General features: G+C 45.1%; 1 protein-coding gene across 3 annotated transcripts in view; it reads left to right on the forward strand.

Annotated features, from left to right (window-relative positions):
- Nucleotides 1-7,228: 7,228 nt before the first annotated feature.
- DNAJC11 (DnaJ heat shock protein family (Hsp40) member C11) overlaps nucleotides 7,229-22,989 on the forward strand; it is a 53,668-nt gene continuing 37,907 nt past the window's right edge. The window contains exons 1-2 of one of the 3 annotated variants that reach the window (XM_033156535.1): nucleotides 7,229-7,364; nucleotides 19,924-20,053. In XM_033156535.1, coding sequence (XP_033012426.1) covers nucleotides 7,290-7,364; nucleotides 19,924-20,053 — 205 coding nt within the window. In that variant the 5' untranslated portion in view covers nucleotides 7,229-7,289. Of the gene's footprint in view, nucleotides 7,365-12,859; nucleotides 12,885-19,923; nucleotides 20,054-22,989 lie in introns of those variants that run through there. The other 2 variants (XM_033156536.1, XM_033156537.1) reach the window with 2 other exon arrangements.

Consider the following 22,989-nt stretch of genomic DNA (forward strand, 5'->3'; position numbering starts at 1 on the left):
CCTCGTTCAAATGGAGACAGGTGGTGACCTTTGTTTGGGGCCAACATCTATCCCCTGGGAAAGCACGGGTGGGGGGGAGGAGGTCCCACGCAAAATGCAAGAGCACCCACAGCTTCTCCTGCCCTAGATGAGCATGCAGCCCAGATCTATTGCAGAGGAGGGGGTGGGGGAACAGCTGGGATAAATTGACTTCTGTTTTGAAGATAAGCGCCGGCAATAATGGATTTCAGACTTCACTGCTGCAGTATAAATTGTTTTGCCACTTCACTTTGGGTGGGGAGGAAAGTGCGCAGGCACCACAGAAAGTCTGGCAAGGCGAGGGCCCTCCCCCGCTGAAATATGCGGCTGGCCGTCCCCACGAAGGTGCATGACAAAATTGTATATGGCTAGCCCTTTCCCCCCTCATTTAACGATACGGTTGGCTTTTTCTCTTTCTGCAGGAGATAAAGGAAGCGAAGAAACACGTCTCGGGGGCCGAGCTGGGCTCAGGAGGAGATGCAGTTCCCGGATCACAGAAAGTTTCGCAATCCCCTTACCCAATTCCCTGCCTGCAAGGGGGAAATCAGAATCACAGAGTTGGATCGTACCACAAGGGTCATCTAATCCAACCCCCTGCAATGCAGGAATCTCAACTAAAGCATCCATGACAGATGGCCATCCAACCTCTGCTTGAAAACCCCCAAGGAAGGAGAGTCCACAACCTCCCGAGGGAAACTGTTCCACCATCAAACAGCTTTTACTGACAGGAAGTTCTTCCTGATGTTTCCTCGTAATTTCCTTTCTTGTAATTTGAATCCATTGGTTGGGGTCCTTCCCTCTGGAGCAGGAGAAAGCAAGCTTGGTCCATCTTCCTTAAGACAGCCCTATAGATATTTGAAGATGGCTGTCTTATCTCCTCTCAGTCTCCTCTATTCCAGGCTAAACATCCCCAGCTCCTTCAACTGTTCCTCATAAGGCTTGGTTTCCAGACCCTTGATCATCCTCCTCTGCACATGTTCCAGCTTGTCAATACCCTTCTTAAATTGTGGCGCCCAGAACTGGACACAGTATTCCAGGTGTGGTCTGACCAAGCAAAAGATTGATTTCTTACAAATGCAGAACTTACGATGCCTTTAAAACAAAACAAAACAAAAACCTGTTATGTTATAAATGGAAAGATAGGGATCTTGGGAAGGAAATATCTCAGAGACCGAATTGGGATCCAGTGTCACGAAACCACAAGGGGAATCCTCAGCGGTGGGGAGCAGGGATAACTCAAAGTACCTGTCAGGAGGGGGGACAGGACACTTTGCAGGCCTCATTATGAGATGCCCTATGCCTCAAAAAGTGCAGAAGCAAGGATGCACTGAAGACACAGGTATGGAGGTAGGGGCCCAGGCTGCAGGTGGAACGGAAGGAAGAGACTTTTTTCTGTGGAACCCCTTTATGAGGATTTGTGCATGGAAAACAGATTTGGAAGGGGGCAGGAACAGTGCCGATCTCCTTTCCAAAACGTGCAATCTTATCTCCGCCTACCTGGACGTAAGCCCCCCTGAAACTTACTACTATGCTTCTGTAAGGTCAGGCTGTCAGCCAGCCCTGCCAACCCCCCCCTCCTTTTCTTCAGAACTCTGCAATTTCCCCGAACGTTTAAATTATAGAACAGACAGATTTTTAAGTAATCTTCCCGAGGAAGGGCACCCAATCTAATTAATTAGATCTCGCAATGCAATATATACCAGAGGCAGGAATTTACATGAAAATTACCTTTCCAAATATAGGACTGTAGGTACGTCTACGTACGCCAAGCAATTAAGGAAGGGAGACAAAACGGGTGCTGCCTCAGCATGCACAACTAACGAGAAAGGTGCTTGTAAAATGCACAGTGGTAATGAGGAGGACCTTTCACCATTGGCAGAGAAAGGAGAGCGGGGGGGGGGGGCGACGACACATGAGGAATGGTAGGGTCAAGCCTGAAGGGGAGTGGAGGATGTTATGAGCTACATAACACTGGTGGCTGCAAGCAGTTGTTTACACAGTCACGTTCCTTTCAATGCTTGTGAAAGATACTCGGAGTCCAGTGTGATTTTCATGCTCTTTATTCAGCTCATAGTAGTGAGGAATGTAGTTCCCCCAAAACGTTTGCTTTATATACACTATTTACACAATGGGCCCCACGTGATTGGCTAATTCCGGGATACTCCTGTATGCCAATCAGAGTGCGGATTCACTTCCACCTGGAGCTGGATTGGGTGGCTCCTGCAGACCAATCAGACTGCTGCAATCTCAATCCTATTGTTCTGGGACCAATCAGACTGCTGCAATCTCAATCCTATTGTTCTGGGACCAGTCAGACTGCTGCAATCTCAATCCTATTGTTCTAGGACCAATCAGACTGCTGCAGTTTGGATCCTAGTCAACTCAGTACATAACACCTTGTTCGCTCAGGGTTTATGTTGCCGGGAGGTAACAACTCTTCTCTACTCAACCTTTGTTCTGTGAACTGCCCTGAGACCTCTGGGTATAGGGCGGTATGTAAAATAAATAAATAAACAAATAAATAAATAATGATAACCCCACCACCCCGAAAAAGGGCAGTGAAAAGTTTGCGAGTACACATGATACCCTAAAAGCACATTCGAAACACATTCCCTCCCCGCTCTGGGCTCTGTAGTTTACCTCTCAACAGCTTGCTGGATCAGGCCAATATTTTTTTGCAAAATCTCAAAAATAAATGAAGTTTCTGAGCTATTTCTAAGGAAATTTGTCAAAAATCTAGACTTCCAACATTGATTGCCCTATGTCCAGGTTTCCGCAGACATTTCACAGCGATTTCTGCCCAGACGCTGCTTCCGGCTGCTGCAGTATTCCAGCTGCAACCTCCCCTTCCTGTGGCTTCCAGCGACTGATACTCAGAAGCATTGCTGCCTCCAAGCCTGGAAGCAAAGCACAGCCATCTTGGCCACTGATCACCTTCTCTTTGTCTAATCCTCTTTTAAAGCTACCACTGCCTCCTGCAGGAGCGAGTTCCATAGTTTAACTATGCACTGTGTGAAGAAGCAGCCTACTTTATTTCTTCCGTTTTGAATCTTCCAATATTCAGCTTCGTTGGATGTCCACGTCGAGTTCTGGTGTTATGAGAGAAAGAGGGAGAAAACTATAATTCTCCAGGAGGAAGGGCCTATTTCCACAATGCGTGCTTAATGTGTGGAGGTCTCTTCCACCAGGTGATGGCAGCGGGCAGGAGCTTAGCTGGCTTTAAAAGGAGATTAGGCTGTTGCCAGATTGGTGCTCTCTTGCAAGTGAGATTCAAGCATGAGGCAATAAATCCAGGTTTTGCAATTAGAGCAGATTTGCTGCTCTTGCCCAACAAATCTGCTTCCAAAATAAAATAATAATAATAATAATAATAATAATAATAATACCGAGAGGACACCAAAAAACACCCTTGGGCTTTTTGCAGTAAGGAAAGTAATGGGGAAATGGGGGGAAATACGCGGTAGCAGACTTCCGGCGGCGACGCAATCGCCGGGTGGTCGAGGGCTGCTTCGGGTCCGAAGCGCCCTGTCCATCCCGGGGGTTAGGAGCCCCGCTACCGCAAAGCGGGGCTCCGGTTGGGGTGCGGGAAGAGCGTCCCGCACCCTGGGCTCCCCGGCAGCGCCCGCGGAGGCTCCGAACCCTTCCCTCGCCCCCCCTGTAAAGGGGGAGTGGGGGTGAAGGGCCAACGGAGCCGGGCTTCGGGGACATGCCCCAACCGGGATGCAAATGCGGCGACAAAGCCCGCGGTGAGCGTCTAAGTTCTACCTTTGAAGAATGGAGCTAAAGGAACCCGGTGGTCGTGAGTAAAGAATCTGATTAGAATTCGTGTTTTCGGAACGATCCGGGGGGAAGGAGAAAGGCAGCCTGCCTCCCTCCCTTCGAGCTCAAACTAACCAATTTGAGTGACTACTGCTACAGAACTGGTTACAAAGTATTTAAAATTGACACATGAGATTGGCAATCTCTTTTTTTGGGAAGCTAACTAGAGGAAAATATCTCCATTTAAAGTTGCGGTATTTGTGCTCCAGCTCAGGAAAATGGCGACGAACAAAGAGGCAGGAGTAGAAATATGATACCCACTTCCTCCTCCTCTGCCAGTATGCTGGGCTTTGTCCTTGAACTGGTATTGAACTCTGGACTAACAGATGAACAGAGACTCACTGCCTTGAAGGTGGAACTGCTTTGTAGAAGAGTCAAAGTCTTGTGTGGGGGTCTGAAATGGAACCAATTGCCCACAGAGGAGGCTTTTAAAACTTTTGACACTTTGGAAGAAAGCCTTGCCAAGGAGCTGAGTGGGTGGATGGAAAGATGGAGAGAAAAGAGTGAGCTACTTCGGAGAAGAAATTCGCTTTCTGGGGGTGGCAGCCCCAAGGCGACATCAAGATTTTTTATATCCAGTCCCCGAGGTGTGAGCTCGGGGGCCAGGGACAGAGAATTAAGGTATTTACAAGAAGAAAAGGAATGCTACAAAGAACCGAAGAAGCTGAGAGATGATGAGATGGACACCCCTGAACTCGTGGCAAGGAGAGGTTTGGACTGTGCCTGGATCTGTGGACGTTTGGAGAGGGAAGTTACATGGAAGTTCAGTGCTGATGCCACCAGGAGAAGAATAATGGACAGAGGGGGTGTGGGGTGAAGCATTAAGTAAAATTTAAAGTAGCCTGATATGGTAAATTGAAATCGGAGGGCGAATACTGTCAACAATAATTTTTTTTTTTTATATACTTTTTATTCGAACATGAAAGGAGATATTTCAAGTTTTTATGTTATTAGCAGTGGTCTTAAGGATAGAAGAGATAGATTTGATGCGAATGATTTGTGAAGATCTGTGAGGTGGAGTATAAGTAAAGTGAATTTAAGTGGATGAAGTTTATGGATTAAGATTAAGATGTAGATTAAGATAAGAAATCGATAAGAATAAATGAAGAAGAATTACGACGAGGTATTATTATGACGATGTATTCTTAGTAAAATGTTGAAGATATAAATTGAATGTAATTATACAATTGAATTTAAATTTTTTTCTGTTCTCAGGAGAAATGGTTATAAAGTAGATTAAGGATATAAACTCGAAGGTGAAAAGGCAGGGGAAGTCAATGGTCAAGATATGGAAATAGAATTTTTTTTTTTTTTTAGAAAGATGCAATAAGAAAACTTGACATTGTTTGTATTTGTTTTATTTGTTTTGCATTTGTTTAATTGTAGGTGTGGGTGTGGGTATATGTTGTTATAGAAAAATGCCAATAAATTCTTATTTAAAAAAAAAAAAAAAGGAAATACGCGGTAGCAATCGCTTGAAGCAAAGTTAAGAACATAAGACAAGCCTGCTGGATCAGGCCAATGGCCCATTGAGTCCAGCATCCTGTTCCCACCATGGCCCCTCCTGTGGCTTCCAGCAACTGATATTCAGAAACATTGCTGCCTCCAACCTAGTAGCTGCTGATAGCCTTCTCCTCCATGAATTTGTCTAATCCTTTTTTAAAGCCATTACAATGGCCTCTTCTGGGAAGTCAGGAAGCAGGGCATGTGCGCAACACAGCACTCTTCTCTGTTGTGATTTCCAGCCAGCAGTATTCAGGGGATGCCTCTGACCCATGGAGACAGAAGATAGCAATTGTTGCCAAGAGCCTGGTAGTTCTTTTATTCCTTTTCAGCTTCTCTGCAGTCTCCTTTTCCTTCTTTAGCACACCTTTGAATCCCTTGTCATCCAAATCCAACTGCCTCCTGAGCTACTTTCCTGTTAGTAATGTATTTAAATAATTTTGGGTGGCATGATGGAGCTAAGGAGTTCATTAGCAGAAGCCCTGCACAAGGACTTCTGCTTGTGAAACAGGGTTTCCCCTTCCTTCTCCTCCATGCAACGCAACCCCTGTTGTAGAACCTTTGCACAAACCAATCAGAATAAAAGGTGCCTCAAGTGTCCAGCAGTGGGGATGGCAAGCCAAAAGACTTCTCTGAGCCAGAACACTTTACAATGCCCATCACTGAGGGACAGCAGCCAGACTTGCTTGCGGGCATCCCGGACTGCACCCACTGCTGGTAGCAGGATAGATGCTTGGTAGATGGGCTCCCTTTAGTCTGATCCTGGTCCATCACATATCTTATTCCAACGGGATCTTCAAAAGATCTATATCACGGATCTCAACAAACTTCAAGACTCTTTACAGCAAGCCATAACAGTGAAATTGATATAAACCTGGTCAGTTTGCAGTGTAGACATACCCTAAAACACTTTAACCACCTTTTGAAATGTATACGATATTCGGCGTTTAAAAGGATGGCAAAGAGACGGATTTATGCCACCGCCACCACACCCCCCACTTTCTAGATATGTGAAGTGGCGATTATAGATGGCGTAAATTATCAGGGATATGTATAGAACAGGCACGGGTAGTTTCAAGGGATTTATCAATACGGAACAAAGTGTGTGGGTTTCTTGAGTATGTTACAACATTGTGCACACCAGACTATCCTCTCCCCAACACAGGGCTGCATCCTACCACCGAAGTGGAAAGGATCCTGATTATAAATATAATTATTATTATATTCAAATCTTTTAAATCATGAATATTATTATTCACATTAATTAACTGCTACAGAAGAGATCCACGGTTACTGACTGGGCTGCATCACTGATGCTTCATTTTCCATAACCGATTAATGTATTTTGCTATAATGTTTTCCCAAACTGCTCAATACTGTACTTAACACCCTCCCTGCAGGTAGGTAGCCATGTTGGTCTGCCATAGTCAAAACAAAATGATAAATAATAAAATTCTTTCCAGTAGCAACTTAAGAGACCAACTAAGTTTGCTCTTGGTATGAGCTTTCGTGTGCATGCACACTTCTTCAGATACACTGAAACAGTTTGAGTCTGAGGGAGGCGGCGCTACAAATATCCCCGCCCACAAGAGGGCGGTGCGTCGCTTTCCGCTAGAAGCCAGAGAGCAATAGGGGGGCTGCACATGCGCGCCGAGATCCACGCGGCGGCCTGTTCAAAAGCTCTCTCAGGAGCCGTTCACCCCCCCCTTCCTGGTTTCCCGCTTCTGTGCATGCGGTCCTCCTCGCTCGACATTGTGCCCTCCCGCCGCTGTCTTGCGTTTTTCCCCTTACCAGTCCCTGCCACCTTTTTCTAAAAGTGTGTCTGCAGGGGGCGCTGCAGCCAAGAGGCCTCCTTAGCTTTCCTCTTTCCTAGAGCGGCCAGGACGGCGGCCGGCCGGCTGCAGCCACCACGCCGGCGCATGCGCGAGTGCGGGTGAGAGGTCGGCAACATGGCGGCGGCCTCGTCAGTGGATGAGGCGCCGGACAACGAGGACTATTACTCGCTGCTGAACGTGCGGCGGGAGGTGAGGCGCCGGCGGTGGGGGCCTTCACAAGCAGCTCGGGGGGGAAGGAGAGGCCTGGGTAGGAGAGGCGGAGCCGGCGAATCACTGAGGGGGGGGAGCGGGGGAGGGGCGGGTCACAGAATGGGCACCTGCGAAGGACGCAGGAGAGGCTCAGCAGCAGGAGCGCCAGGCAAGGGCGGCGTAGGGCCGGCCATGTAGCCCATGATCCTGTGTCCGCAGTGGGTAACCAGATGTCCCAGTGGGAAACCTGCCAGCAGGACCTGAATGCAACAGGAGCAACTCTCCCCCCTCCTGTGGCTTCCAGCAACTGGTATTCAGAAGCATTGCAGCTCCACAAAAGCAGAGCAGAGCCATCGTGGTTAATAGCCAGTGACAGTCCTTTCCTCCATGCATTTGTCGGATCCTCTATGAAAGCCATCCAAGTTAGCCATTATCCCCTCCTGTGGGAGGCAGCCCCATAGTAAAACTCTGCACTGCATAAAGAAGTCATTTATTGTATCTGTTGGAATCTTCTTCCCACATTCAGTTTCATTGGAAGTCCTCATGTTCTAGTGTCACGAGAGAGGCGGAAAAACTTTTCTCTACTTTCTCCAAAAAATTATAAATGTCTCCTCTTACTTGACTTTTCTCTAAGCTGTAGAGTCCCAGACACTGCAAGCTTTCCTCATAGGAGAGACACAAATGCAATTTCTACCTTTGTTTGCTATTAAAATTTATTTTTAAAAACAACAAGGAGAGGTTGTAAATATGAGTTAAGAATTTAAACAGTGTGTATTATATTAACATTGTTATTCAAAGCAGCTTTAGCAGCATTCTCAGCACCTGTGATTCCCATAAAGTGGTATTAAGAAGTATTACTGCTTCTGACCATGGAGGCTGAGCATAGTAATTGTGCCTAGTGGCCATTGATAGCCTTAGCCGTCATCAATTTCTCAGCCATGAAGTCGCTACATGACCCAAGACAAGCCATGCTTGTCCACAGTCACCTCATTGCAACATGGGGATAATCACACCAGCCTATTTTACAAAGCTGCTGTGTGGATTTATAGGGGAAAATGAATGCCAAGGACTCTGAATGCTCCAAAATCACACAATGGCCCATCTAGTCTAGCATCGTATTCTCACCAATGCCAACCAGATGCATGTGAGAAGCCGATAAGCAGGACCCGAGCACAAAAAAGCTCTTTCTGCCTGTTGTTTCCAGCAATTGGTACTCAGAAGCATTACTGCCTCCAACAGTGGAGGTAGACCATAACCATCAGGGTTAGTAACTCATATCATACCATGCCTATAGCAAGGTCACAAGCAAGACCTGAGTACAATGAGAGCACTCTCCTTTGTAATTCCCAGCATGCTACATCCAACCATAGAGGCAGAGTAGAACCATCCTGTCTAGTAGCCAATTTCCACCCCTTGGTTCTAGTCCTGGCCTCTAAAGGTAACAGTAAGCAAGCCTGCTCCATCTGCTGTATGACAGATATGTGAAGCACTGTCATGTCTCATCTTCTGTTCTCTGGTCTTTAAACTATTCCTCATAGGATTTGTTTCCTTGGCATACCTCCACCTGGCAATCACCTCTTCCACTTTGTTAAAGTCCTTCTTAAAATGGATCAGGCCAATGGCCCATTGAGTCCAGCATCCTGTTTTCCCAGTGGCCAACCAGATTCCCCAATGGGAAGCCATCAAGCAGGACTCAAGCACAAGAGCATTCTCACCTCCTATGGCTTTCAGCCTTCCAACTGAGAAGGCAGAGCATAGACATCATGGCTAGTAGCCATTGATAGTCTTCTCCTCAATGAATTTGTCCAATCCTCTTTTAAAGCCATCCAGATTGGTGGCCATCACTTTCTCCTCTGAAAGCCAATTGCACAGTGCTGCATGAAGAAGTACTTCATTTTATCTTTCTCGAATCTTTCAGCCTTCATCTTTATTTGATATTTATGAGTTCTAGTGTTATGAGAGAGGAATAGTTTATTTTTCTCTCTGTTCTTTTACACCTCTATCATGTTCCCTCTTACTCGCATTTTTTTCACCAGACCAAATGTCCCAAATGTTGTAACCTTTGCGGTGGAGTTACTGCAGCTCCTTCATCTTTTTGGTTACCCTGTTTGCCATTTTCATTGTGTTCCCCAGTATAACCTCAGATCTGTTAATTATCACATGTGCTTGCTGGTGTTAAGATTTGTATTTATTTAAATAGAAATGATCCAATAGCAAGGGATTTCCCATTTCTAACTCACTAAATAGAGAATATGAGGGTGAGGTGGAGATCAGACAGGCAGGAAATTACAAGGCAAACAGCCTGAGATAACAAGAAAAATAAAAGTTACAGGTAGGTAGCCGTGTTGGTCTGCCATAGTCAAAACAAAATAAAAAATAAAAAAATCCTTCCAGTAAGGTGCTACTGGAAGGATTTTTTAAAAAATAAAAATAAAAGCAATGGGGTAATGGGAACTGCTGCCACCGCAGGCATCCCAGGTAACACTAGGAGTCTGCTTCCCACTGGGGAATGGGACTTTATTTGGGCAATTCAGAAGTACCAGTACTTTTCAAGTTGAAATATGTGTAAACATGTCTAGGATTTCTTGCTAATTTAAAGCATTCCCCACCATAGCACAAACATTCATTATATCACTGGAGAGGCTTCAACACCTTTAGTTTGTCATCAACAGCATTGAGGGATGGTTCATATTCTGGGGGTTTAAATTAAGGGCTTATTATATCTGAGCCATAAACAGCTGAAAAGCTTGACAGAGGTTTGTAAAACTAGTAAAAATCTTACAGAGGGTTTCCTTCAAAGAGAAGGAAATATGCCTGTCCATCTCCTCCCTCTCCTCCCTACACAGTGCGGAGGCAACTTCATGTCATTTGCATTTTAACCACAATAAAGTTAATAATGGCAGCCATCTCAACTTTGATAAATATTCCCCAAAGACCACTGCAGTCTTTTGGAAAGAAGAAGGAAGTGATGAAAAGCACAAGCTTGCGGCTCCCTTTCATCATTGCCCCTTTGTTTCTGAGAACTGCATAAATGAGAACCTCACATCTCAGAATCCAGTCTATGTGTCAGCTTGCTTCTCCGGGAATGCTATAAGGGTCAGCTTCTACAGAGCTCTGGAAAGTTTACATTGCCATGGATGTACTACCTTGGAAAGAGGATAGAATGTAGAAATGCATGGGCCAGACAAATGGCCTGAGGTTGGGTTTGCTGGATGCAATAAAACCATGGTCTTTCAGCCATCCAGATATTATCACAGGCAGTGTTCCAGAAAACCATAGGAGAAGGTAATAAACATTTTATGAACTGAGCAGCTCAAGCAAACTGTCTAAACAGCCACTTTCAATGAATTTCCTTTGACCATCTGCTGCACACTCAAGCCCCAGCACAGCCTCTACAGCAACCATTTCCTAGACTGGCTTTTGTTCAAAGGGATGCTTTTGTTTCCTTCATATTTTATGGTAGCTCCTCACAGTTTTGAAGAGTATCAGAAGTACAGTGTTGATGTGACCTTGGGCTGCTAGGCCATACGACCATATGTGTTCAATGCCGCCACCTCTATTCAGTCCCACTAGGAAAACTGGAGGAATACTTCAGCACTCACACACTGTGGTTTATTGCATACCTTGCTTTTGGGTTTGGCATGAGCCTAGCTACCGGTATATCATCCCAGAATATCTCTGTGATTCCTGTTGTTGTGCATAACTTACATTATTTTATTTTTAGTACTCTGTGTGCTTCCATATTCTCTGCCATGAGGCTGCTACCAGAGTAAAAGGTTTGCAGGATTTACTTAGAATGGTGACCAGAGAGGGATGGATGTTGGCATCTCCCTCCTAAGCTATCAGCTTTTACTTGTGGAACAGCGCTGGTAGGGCAGTGTACCATGCTAGTGTGGTGTCCTTTAGTAGCTGCTTGTATCCATCCCTCAGTATCATTGGGGAAAGGGGTGGGTTGGAGAATCCAGTGCCACATACCAGATTGACTCCCTGGTGCTATGGAAGCAAAAATGAAATGAAAACAACCACAGAGTTGAGTGTGTAAGATGGCTGTTAGGCTGCTTTCCATTATAAATTTTTGTAAGATTGCTTTCTTCTCTCTCAAGCAATTTTGATAGTAGTGTAGCCATCTAATATGGGTTGATTCCAAAGTTGTACCCAGATTGCAAGAAAAATTGCTGCCGTAGTGCTTTAAAGACTGACACAATGTGATGCTGCGGTTCATAGTTCAAATCCAATTTGATAACTTTACCGTTGATAAAGATGCGCTAGAAGCTTGTTTTAAAGGAAAACTTAATGTTGTTGCCATCTCTTACTTAATGGTTTTGTTCTTGTGCCATTATTATTCCATGGTCTCTATTAGCCACCAGTTCTTTTCTTGGGTACATATTGATAGGCTTCAGTGGCAGTAGGAAAAACTCCCTCCTCCCTGCCTAAACTTTGGCAATTGGTTTTTTTATGCTTAACTTGCATTGAGACAAAAAGAGTGCTTGGCAAGGGTGCTGCCTATTATATACAATACTTAAACTGTTTTCTACATTGCTTTCACAACAGCAGTCATTATTAGAGCTGTCATGCAAGTTAAGTGAGGCCATAAGACTCTGTCCTAGGCGTTGTTCTGTTGAACATTTTTTTATAAACAACTTGGCTGAAGGAGCAGAGAAAGCTTATCATATTTGCAAGTGACACAAAAACAGGAGGAGTAGATAACACTGCAGAAGACAAAATCAAGATTCAAAATTATCTTGGCAGGCTGAAACACTAGTGCAGAAACCAGCAAGATGAAACTCAACAGAGATAAATGTCAAGTCCTGCAACTAGGTGCAAATTATCAAAGGCAAAGGTACAGAATGGGGGACCTGGCTTTGCAGTGGTATACGTGAAAAGCATCTTGATGTCTTTAGTTGATCACAAGCTGAACATGAATCAGCAGTGAAGCATGGCTGCTGAAATAGCTAATGCATCCTTAAGCTGTGATAACAGAAGCAGTGTGTCCAGATCATGAGAAATAATAGTTCAGCTCTGTTCTGCACTTGACAAAGTAGAGGATGTCAGAGGGAGCGTGAACTGGATGCTGACGGGTTTGGATGAAAGAGCTTTCGGAAGAGAAGATGAAGGGCAGGGAGAGGTGATAGTGGTCTTCACGACGTTCTCCATTGCTTCATGCGACAGTGCTAGCGCTTCCTTGAACTTTACTTGTGTCTGCTCATTAACTGGTGAATAGCTTGGTATACAAACAAAAAGTGATTTTTATGAATGAATCTTTCTGATTCACTTTAGAAGGACTATACCCTAAAAGGCCAGTTTTAAAAAAAAACCTTTTTATAAATACCAAAAAATGCCAGTTCCCAGAATGCTATCTGTATTCATGATGATTTATAGGCAAAACATTTTGTCAATGTAATGTATAGTTGTTAGTTTTGTTTCCATTTAGAACACAAGAAACACAAACCACATTTATTAAATGGAAAAGGCAGTGGTGGTGGTAGTGAAGCGGGGAGGACTCATTTCCATGATTCCCAGGTGATTTGCTAACAGAGATGAAAACGTGAAATATATGTGAACTGAGAAATGGGACTTGTCATTGTCCTTTCAAAATGTAAGAGTGTTATGACAGATCATTTAATTGGGTAGCTCATAAATCAAGGCCGAACCAAGGTACAACTTCCAGGCGATTCCAGCTCAGAAGGATGACTTTGGGGAAGGGATTTAAGAAGGAAATTGCTTCTCTTTCCCTGGAAGCCTTAAAAATAAAAACAGTCCACATTCCAAGTGATCATTTTGTTAATTTGTAGCATTTTTGCAAACCAGTTATTCAACATCAGCCTCTCAAGTAACTTCTGGGGTCTTAATAGGCCTCAATTTAGGAGCCATCATGCTCTTTTGTAGTCTGAGGAGTGTGGTGGGTGCGGGTGTTGCTTTCGTCAGTGGGAGAAATGATCATGTCTCACTGGTCTGCTTGCTACTGCCCATCCAGCATTCGAAACTCCCATTGTTCTAGGCGCATTTTGCAACAGGGAATTTCATTAGCGTGAGCAGTTTCTGAGCTCTGGGCACAATACTGCACCTAAGATTTCAGATTAAAACTGCAGAGTGGAAGGAAAGGAGGCCCCTTTTCTGCCTCCCCACTTCCAGCAACTCTCTGAAGACTGGAGAAGAGACCCTCTTAAGACTATTAGGGGGTGGGCAGGGGAAGGACTAGATAGACCATGTGAAAAATGAGCATAATATTTTAGCTGCAGTTCATTCATTTTCAGCTTTGTAGTCTTGTTATTAAAAGTGCACCTAGACATTCCTTTGTTATGCCCACAACCTAGGATTAAGGTATCATTTAGCTCCTAGCTTTCATATCTCAGTTTCTAACACTTTGCCCACCTTAAGCTGGGCAGCCTCCGGTCAATAAGGTGCTGACCCACCACTGTCTGTCTGCATCAATGGGTGCTTAGAGCTCAGAGTATCACTCAATGAGTGAATCAAACCACTGCACCAGCCAAAAAAAAAAAAAAAAAAAAACCTTTCACCTAGCAAGCTGGAACATCATGGCCATGTGTCCTGGCTTGCCCACCGATTTGCTGCAAGTCAATGACTCATGGAAGACGACCATCATTGACTGTGAGCTGAAAACACACAGCATTGACATTGCCATTCTACAGGAGACAAGACTCATGTTTAATGGCAGAGAAGAAACACACCTTCTGGCAAGGAGGCCTCAGAAGAACCACAAATTCAAGCTATAAGCATTGCTGTGAGAAACTCACTTTTGTCTATGATAGAATTGCCGACTGAGGGCATCCTCTCTGTCTCTCAGCCACACTGGTCCACTTAACTTCTGGAGCATTTACACTTCCACTATATGCTCTGATATACAGATCAAGGACCAATTCTGTGAGGCACTAGACCAAGCTGCCAGGTGGGTCCCAGCTTGAGAACACCTATTACTGCTGGGAGATTTTAATTCCAGAATTGGAAACAAAGGTCACACATGGGACAACTATGAATGTGAACTGACAAAGGCTGCTTGAGCTGTGCTCGTACCATAGCCTCTGCTTCATGAACACATTCTTCTCTACCAAGGCAAAACAGCATCCTGGAGACAAGGTCAGGCCACTGGCACCAGCTGGACTTGATTGTCACCAGGCAATTGGCACTAAGCTATGTTGGTGTCACATGGAGCTACCAGAGTGTCAACAGTGACACGGATTCACTCCCTGGTGGCAAGAAGATTCTTATTCAGCCGAAGAGGACCTATACTGCATTGCCAGAACAGTCATACACGAACTTTGTGAGTGCTGCTCTGATTCTGTTGAACAAGCACAACTGTACTGAACTACTTTAGAGATAGCATTGACGTAAGGTGGAACCACATCAAAGAGGCAACCTACAACACAGCTATGTCTTCAGCAAAAGAGAGCAGCAGATCCCTGACTGGTTTGAGGCTGGCATTAAGGACATGGAGCCTGTTATTGCTGCAAAGCACGAGGCTCTTGTGAGCTACAAGCATGTGCCCTGCGAGAAGATGCTTGCTGCACTGAGAAAGGCAAGGAACAATGCTCAGTGATTTGCCAGACAGTGTGCCAATGACTGTTGGCTAAAGCTGTGTCAGAGCATTCAACTTGCTGCTGACAGTGGCAATACCTGCAAAATGTACAAAGCCATGAAGAAAGTCTTTGGACCAACAGTCAGAAAAACTACCACTGAAAACCTTGTTGGGAGAGATCATCACAGACCACAGCAAACAGATGAAGTGATGAGCACTATCAAGAGCTGTAACCGTGGGAAAACATGTTTCTGACACCACAATCGACAATATCCAGTCTCTGCCTGTCTTGGAAGAGCTGGATGCCCCTCCCTCAATGAGCTGAAGAATGCCATCAACTCTCTGGAATGTGGGAAAGTCCCAGGACAGGACGGAATCCCAGCAGAACTGCTGAAAGCCATCTTCCCTCATGATACACCTCTACGGCCTTCTCTTGCAATGTTAGAAATTAGGATCCGTGCCACAAGACATGCCCGACTCCAGCATTGTGACCTTCTACAAGAACAAAGGTGACTACCATGACTGCAACAACTACTGTGGAATCTCCCTGATGAGTGCTGTGAAGACAGCCTTCTTCACAGTACTCAGCAGTACCATGTAGTACTCAACAGATTACAGTCACTTGCTGACAAGGTCTATCCTGAATCACAATGTGGCTTTAGATCTCAGAGGTTGAGTCAACTTGATTCTGCAGGAGAAATGCCGAGAGCAGAGGAGTACCGGGTGTAGGGCAGCCCCTCCAGCAATGTGGTGAAGCACCAAGATGGATTGTTGCCAGCTTCCTAGAGGGTAAAGGTAAAGTTAAAGGGACCCCTGACCGTTAGGTCCAGTCACGGATGACTCTGGGGTTGCAGTGCTCATCTCGCTTTATTGGCCAAGGGAGCCGGCATAAAGCTTCCAGATCATGTGGCCAGCATGACTAAGCTGCTTCTGGCGAACCAGAGCAGTGCACGGAAACGCCGTTTACCTTCCCGCCGGAGCGGTACCTATTTATCTACTTGCACTTTGATGTGCTTTTGAATAGCTAGGTTGGCAAGAGCAGGGACCGAGCAACGGGAGCTCACGCCGTCGCGGGGATTCAAACCGCTGACCTTCTGATCGGCAAACCCTAGGCTCTGTGGTTTAACCCACAGTGCCACCCGCGTCCCTCCTTCCTAGAGGTTAGGTACCAGCTATATTTGAGTTTTAGTGGTAATTCTCTATTGCTCACTGAAATAGAGTTAAAGGGTTTTTTTGTTCTCCTCCAGAATTGAGCAGAACATATGCTAGCAAAATGACCTTCAGCACTTTATTTCCCCTCTTATGATTGCATGATGTGAATGTGCTTGAGATGCCATTGTTGTTGAAGCTGTGTTTGTTCCAGTGCTCTGTTTTGACTTTGTCTCAGAATGCAACCATTTTCTCCATAGATCCCAATGGGAGCCACTTAGGTGATCCAGACTCAGCATAGCCCTGCTTCTTCCCTTAAATCTTGCCCTAGTGTAACTGAAAAAACTGGCTGATACATATGCTTCTAAAAAGTCTTCCTCAACCTGAAGCCAACCAGATACTTTGGACTACAACTCCCATCAGCCCTAGGTAGCAAGGCCAAGCTGATTGGAATTTTTTTCCAAAAGGTATCAGGTTGGGAAGGCTGGTTTTGAGATGAATTTTCAGCTATCTTGCAGTAAGTCTACAACTTACACAGAGGTTACGTTCCCAGGATCACAGCTGAAGCAAAAATCACATATAGTCAAAACGTATTAGGTCCAGTGGCGGGTGGGATTGCCAAAGTCTTTTTTCCTGCCTCGTTTCCACTGCTTTTACTTTTTTTTTTTTGCCAAGTCTGTAAAGCTGAATATGCACAAGTTAAATGGATGTAAGTTGCAGGGTTACTGTAGTTGCAGCAAGCCATGCCCAGGTGTCCTTTTCCTGTCCCCTTAAGGGCTTGAGGGACTCTCAGCAGAGCTCTCTGGAGGCTTTCAAAAGCCAGTTCTGCTAGATAACTAAATTTACTTTGGGGCTGAAATTGAGAAATTCTCCATTGCCTTTGTAGGCCTTTGTTTCCATATGTTGTACCTAGCTTCTTATAGGGCAAATTCAGCTCTTCAGAGCACTGGCTAATCTGAGAATAATAGGTCACTAAACTTTATGGGCCTGGGGAAGGGGAAGAGAAGGATGTCTAAAACCTGTCTCTGGCAATTTGCTAGTATATGGCCATTTAATCTGTAATAGATTTACATGCTGTGAAGATGTAACTGGATGATTGAGATGTGAAATGAATGAGTTTAATCCCCCGAATAGCATGATGGCGTGCCTCTTAATTTTGCCCCAAGTTTAAGTAATAAGAATGTAACTTAAAATATCATTATTAGTGACTTATGTATCTCATTAGAATTTGAAATGTTGTCAGTATTTTCTGCGGTGGCTGGAGAGAGGTTATCACTCTTGAAATATTGAACCAATGACCTTAGTGATTCACTTATGATGAAAGGCCCAATCTAACATTTTATTGAACATGATATTTGTGAAAAATGGAACTGCTCATTTCTATTACTTAATCAATAGCACATTAAGCCATTTATCACTAATTTGATTAAAGAAGGTCATTGCCGAGCTCGAAATTCCACTCCCTTCTCATCTACTTTAATTCTAATAACCAAGAGAGTGGAAAGAGACAGCAGTTGCTCAGGAAGGATGACTCCTTCACCAGGCAATGCGTTCTCAGGAGCCAGGTAGGTCTGTCCAATTCCTTTGTCATTGAACCAAGACGCATGAATAAGAAACAGAAGAAATCTCTCAATTCCTGTTTGTCACCAGAAATGGCTCAAATCCTACTTTATGTATTAAAAACTGCAGTTTTTTGCTGATACGCTGTGTTTGTTCATGAGCGAGAGGCTTAGCCTTATATGTGAAGCACCCTGACCTTTTGTTTCCGAGCTAAACAGCTGGACAAACCTCTGCATTGATCAAAAGGAGCAGGCAGAAGGCCTTTGAAAGTATATTGTTAAAATGCATTTGTGTGTTGAAGAAAGATATGCCCCCATCTTTGCAAGTTAATCATTCAACCTCGTAAACCTCTCTTTTGCTCCTGTGGGTAATCATGGTGAATTTCAAGGAATTTGGCTTGGTGTTTTGTAACAAATAGGCATTCTTTTTAGTTCCAGAGTTTGCACCCTTGCCTTCACCTTGAAGGCTAGCAAATCTGCCTTTGCTGAGTTCCTCCCATCCCCATAGCGCCTTAGATGTTACTGCTGTTGCAACTCCAGTTGAAGTGTCCAATGCAGTGCCTTCACCGAGGAATCAGTGTCACTTTACTTGGCCTGATAATGTAAGCAACATTCTTGCAATGATGCTACCGGCTTCTTGCTCTCTTAACCCCTGCCCATCCTGGCTAGTAAAAGCCTGTCAGGAATGGTTGACCAGATGGGCCCAGGGTACGATGAAGGCTTATTGACATGAGGGAGTGGTGCCGCTCCCCTTAAGCAGATGGTGGGTGGTGCGCCCGCTTCTGAAGAAACCCACCCTGGATCCTGTGGTTTATAACAATTACTACCCATAATAAATACCCCTTTCTTGGGTAAGGTGGTGGCCAAGCAGTGAGTTCCTGGAGGAATTACCGTATTTTTCCGTGTATAACACGCCCCCATGTATAAGACGACCCCTGTTGTTGTTTTTTAAACCAAAATTAAGAAATTAAATTGTTTAGCTCTTTTGGGGGGTGGGGGAGGTCACTTCCGCCAGTCGCTCACCCGCCTGCCCGCCACTGCTGATCACAGTGCACACAAAAGCTCATACCAAGAACAAACTTGGTTGGTCTCTAAGGTGCTACTGGAAGGAATTTTTTTATTTTGTTTTGACTATGGCAGACCAACACGGCTACCTACCTGTAATGAAAAATATGGTACCTGAATCCGCTTCATTCTGCATTCAGGTGCTGTTTTGGAATTGAATCAGCCTTGGTTACCTGGATGGATAACCTGTATAGAGAGTGGGACAGGGGTAATGCATTTCTGCTTCTTTGTCTTTCTCCACGGATTTTGATACTAGACCAAGACATCCTCCTGGACTGGTTCTGTGGGATGGGTATCAGGGGACACTGTTTTACACTGGTTCCACTCCTACCTAGAGGGTCTTTTCCAGAGAGTAGCACTGAGAGACTGTGTTTCAGCTCCACAGTCTTCATGCTGTGATGCACTACAAGGTACAATTTTGTCCCCATGTCCCCAATGCTGTTTTACATTTATATGAAGCCTCTTGGGTGCAGCCATTAGGAGTTTTGGAGGTGAATCTTGGTTGCCACAGGCAAGAGACTGTTCACAAACATGCCTCAAGCAGGGCCCTTACCCCTCCAGTGTCCCCTTCTGTGGCACAAGGACCATAAAGGTTATGAGGCCCCTGAACCAGCACAACGTCTGAATCTCCATTGCCACTTGGAAGAAACATTAAATACATGCAACTGAAGCAAAGACACATTTTCCTCCTGTTTACCTTTGCCTTCATTCTTCTCTTATTCATAAATAATAATAATACATCGTTGTTAATTATAGCCTGCTTTTTTAGAACCAGGTGCATGCAAAATGGCTTGCAAAGATATAAAACTGGTTTTAAATTATAAACTAGAATAAAACAAAAGAACAGCATTATAGTAGCACAATTACTTTATATTTTATGTTTCCCGGGGCAGAGCCCTGTTGCCTTGTGCTTTGTAAAGCCCCATGCATGCTGATGGCACTTTTATCCAGAGTCCTGGCTGGCTCAGCTTCTAGGAGGCTGTTGTAAGGAATACTGAGATAATTGTAAGTGCTTTGAATGCTTGAACTGTGCTACATAAATTATGATTATTAATGCCCCAGACTGGTGGTTTCTTGCACCATGCCAAGAGAAGCGGCCCTAGCAAATCACAGCTTCATTATGCTTCCCGATCTGCAGAACAGAACGCGCCAGAGTGCGTCTGATGGGTTCCCGTTTCTGGGCAGATTTTTGAGATGATAGCGGCTTAACTGCATTGATTGTGCTATAATTGGATTTCTTTTCTTCTCGCAGGCCTCTCAGGAAGAGCTGAAAGCTGCCTACCGTAGGCTGTGTATGCTGTACCATCCTGACAAGCACAGGGACCCAGAGCTCAAGAGGCAGGCCGAGCAGCTCTTCAACCTTCTCCATCAGGCTTATGAAGGTCAGTGGATGCTGGAGATTCACAGCCATCCTCGGCTCAGCAGCTGCCAATGGATTTTCTAGCTTGGAATCCAGACAGCGAGTCTTTTTTGCTGTTAAAGGCAGTAGCTGGATTTTGCCATTTTCATATGAGAGAATCAATACCTAGACTATCAGTTTTTGACAAATGAGTCGTTGGAAGGGCTGTAGCTCAGTGGCAGAGCATCTACTACATGTGAAGGGTCTCAGGTTCGGTTCCTGGCATCTCCAGGTCGGGCTGGGAGAGAAACCTGCCTGAAACCCCAGAGAGCTGATGCCAGTCAGTGTAGTCCATACTGAGCTATATGAAGCATTGGCCCGATTCAGTATGTTCCTATGAGTGAACATATATTTGGTTTTTTTTGGGGGGGGGGGGTCCCAAGGATATACACTAACAAGCCAATAAAGATTCTGACCACGGAGTCTTATTCTATGAGTATGGCATGGAAGGGTTTTGAAGTGACCACCTCTGAATGCCAGCAAGCCAATCATCTTTTCTAGTAGCAAACTAGACTAGAAAGCCAGGAGTAAGACTGAAGAAGCATGCTTCTCTAGGCAACTTCCAGTATAACCTCTCTGTACAGCAGCCAGATTTTAGCTTTCAGCTTGGTGGGGCCATTCAGTACTTGAACAGAGATGCTGCTAACTTGCACAGTCAGCTGCCTTCCTCATACCACTCGCCAATCCAGCAGCTCTGAGGCTTCCATATGTAGGATGAGCGATCCTCTACAGCACATGAACCAACATTTGGTCATTATGGGACAGAATCTCAACACACATGGTTGATAGGAGGCAGTCTGTGTCAGAATGCATCAAATTGGTGGAGGACTTTTTGCTCTGTGGGCCAGGGAGCAGCATTTCCCAGGAGATCTTCAGCTGAATTTCAAGAGCGTAGAGTAAGCAGGGTGAGGAAACACCAACTTTTCCCAGGGATCTTTCATCCTTGTTCCCTTGCTATATGGGCAACTCCCCATTTGCACAGGGGTTTTATTCCGAGTCTTTGCGCATGCTGGTGGAGCGCGCATAAGCCCACCCCCTTCTGTCCCCTTCAAGGGCTGGAAAAAGCATGTACGGTGGTACCTCGACTTACGAATTACTTGACATACGAATTTTTCGACTTACGAATGAAAAAAGTGCCCGCACACCTACGAATTTTTCGACATCTAAAGGACATCCGCTGGCGGTTTTAGATGGGGTTTACTCGACTTACGAATTTTAGATGCGGTTTACTCGACTTTTTACTTGAATTTTTCCGAATTTTTCATTTCCAATGCATTCCTATGGGAAAATTGCTTTTTTTGACTTACGAATTTTTCGACCTACAAATGTGCATTTGGAACGGATTAAATTCGTAAGTCGAGGTACCACTGTACATTGGCGGTCATGTGCCAATCGAACACACAAAAAATGGCCACTTCCTGTACTAATCCCTCTGTTGCTTGACAGATTGCTAAGGACACCACCCTTCAAATCATGTGGTTTTCTCTTGACCACCCCAGAACTGTGTGTTTATGCATCAAAAGTATATCTCCCTGGTCCAAGGGAGGCTTCATGTCCCAAGCCCCCTTCTGAGGTCCTGGGACAGTTTTTATAAAACTGAAAGCACTGGACAAGTATAGTCCAAAGACAGGTATATTTATATATTCTTTGGCACCCCACCTTCCTTCCAGCAGCTTGGTGCAGAGAACATAAATGTCATATTCTGTAGCATGGGTAGGCAAATTAAGGCCCAGGGGCCGGATCTGCCCCAATCACCTTCTAAATCCGACCTGCGGACAGTCCGGGAATCAGCATGTTTTTACATGAGTAGAATGTGTCCTTTTATTTAAAATGCATCTCTGGGTTATTTGTGGGGCATAGGAATTCATTCATTCCCCCCCCAAAAAAATATAGTCCGGCCCCACACAAGGTCTGAGGGACAGTGGCCCAGCCCCCTGCTGAAAAAGTTTGCTGACCCCTGCTCTATAGGGCTATTGTAAGGTTAAAAGTCCAATGCTTTTGTCAGCTGCACCACACTGGTTTTCCTGTTACACCCTTCCATGTCTTGGCACCAATTGGAGATCATTGCAATAGGTGCTGATGGCAGCCTTGAGTGGCCAAGCAGACTCTATTCCACAAAAGCTGGTGCCTCAGTGGATCTCTTAAGTCTTTAAGGTGTTGCAGAATTCATGTTTGTGCTGACTGTAACAGGACTAGCACGCCTGCTCTTCTGGGATTTGCTGCAAGCCACGGGCAGGGAGGCTCTGGTGCGTAAATCGAACATGGTCCATGAGGTTGTTGTGGCTGAATGACTGCCACCTGCCCTAAACTTTGCAACCTGTGTGATTTCTGACAGGTGGACCAGAAAGGGGATTGCAGGCACTGCCTTTTAGCAGCACCCACTATCACTCTCAGTACTTTGCAGGCTCTAGCAATCTGCTCAAGTCAGGGCTTGCAGAGTTTCAAACCACATGAGTTGAACAGGCCGCCTGATGTCATGCCAGTGGTTGCCAACTGGGTGACCGCACCCTCCTGCTGAAGTGTGGTCTGCAAGGGGATAGGGGATTTAATGCTCTGGTCCCCTGTTCAGATCCAATTCCACACCCCTGTTGTAAGCAGTCAGCCGAGCATGCTCAGCAAGGACATTGGAACCCTTTGCAAGGTGAGATCTTTCTGTTAGACAGGCAGCAGAACTGAGGTTGGAGGAGGCCTCCAAGGTTACCCAGATTTCCACTTGGTGTTACAACATAGTCTGCCCACCCCACTGACTCCCAGTTGTGTGCAACTGCAACTGCATCCTTCTTTCCTTATCTAGAGCTGCCTTGTGAGTACCAGATTCCTTGGTGAGCTTTTTTGGTGGCAGATGCAGGGACGATGTGTAATTGCAGAATAGGGGCATTGGGTTTTTTTTCCTTTAGTTTTTGTTTCTTATTTTGCTCT

The sequence above is a fragment of the Lacerta agilis genome, chromosome 8 (assembly GCF_009819535.1).
Source record: "Lacerta agilis isolate rLacAgi1 chromosome 8, rLacAgi1.pri, whole genome shotgun sequence".
Taxonomy (NCBI): domain Eukaryota; kingdom Metazoa; phylum Chordata; class Lepidosauria; order Squamata; family Lacertidae; genus Lacerta; species Lacerta agilis.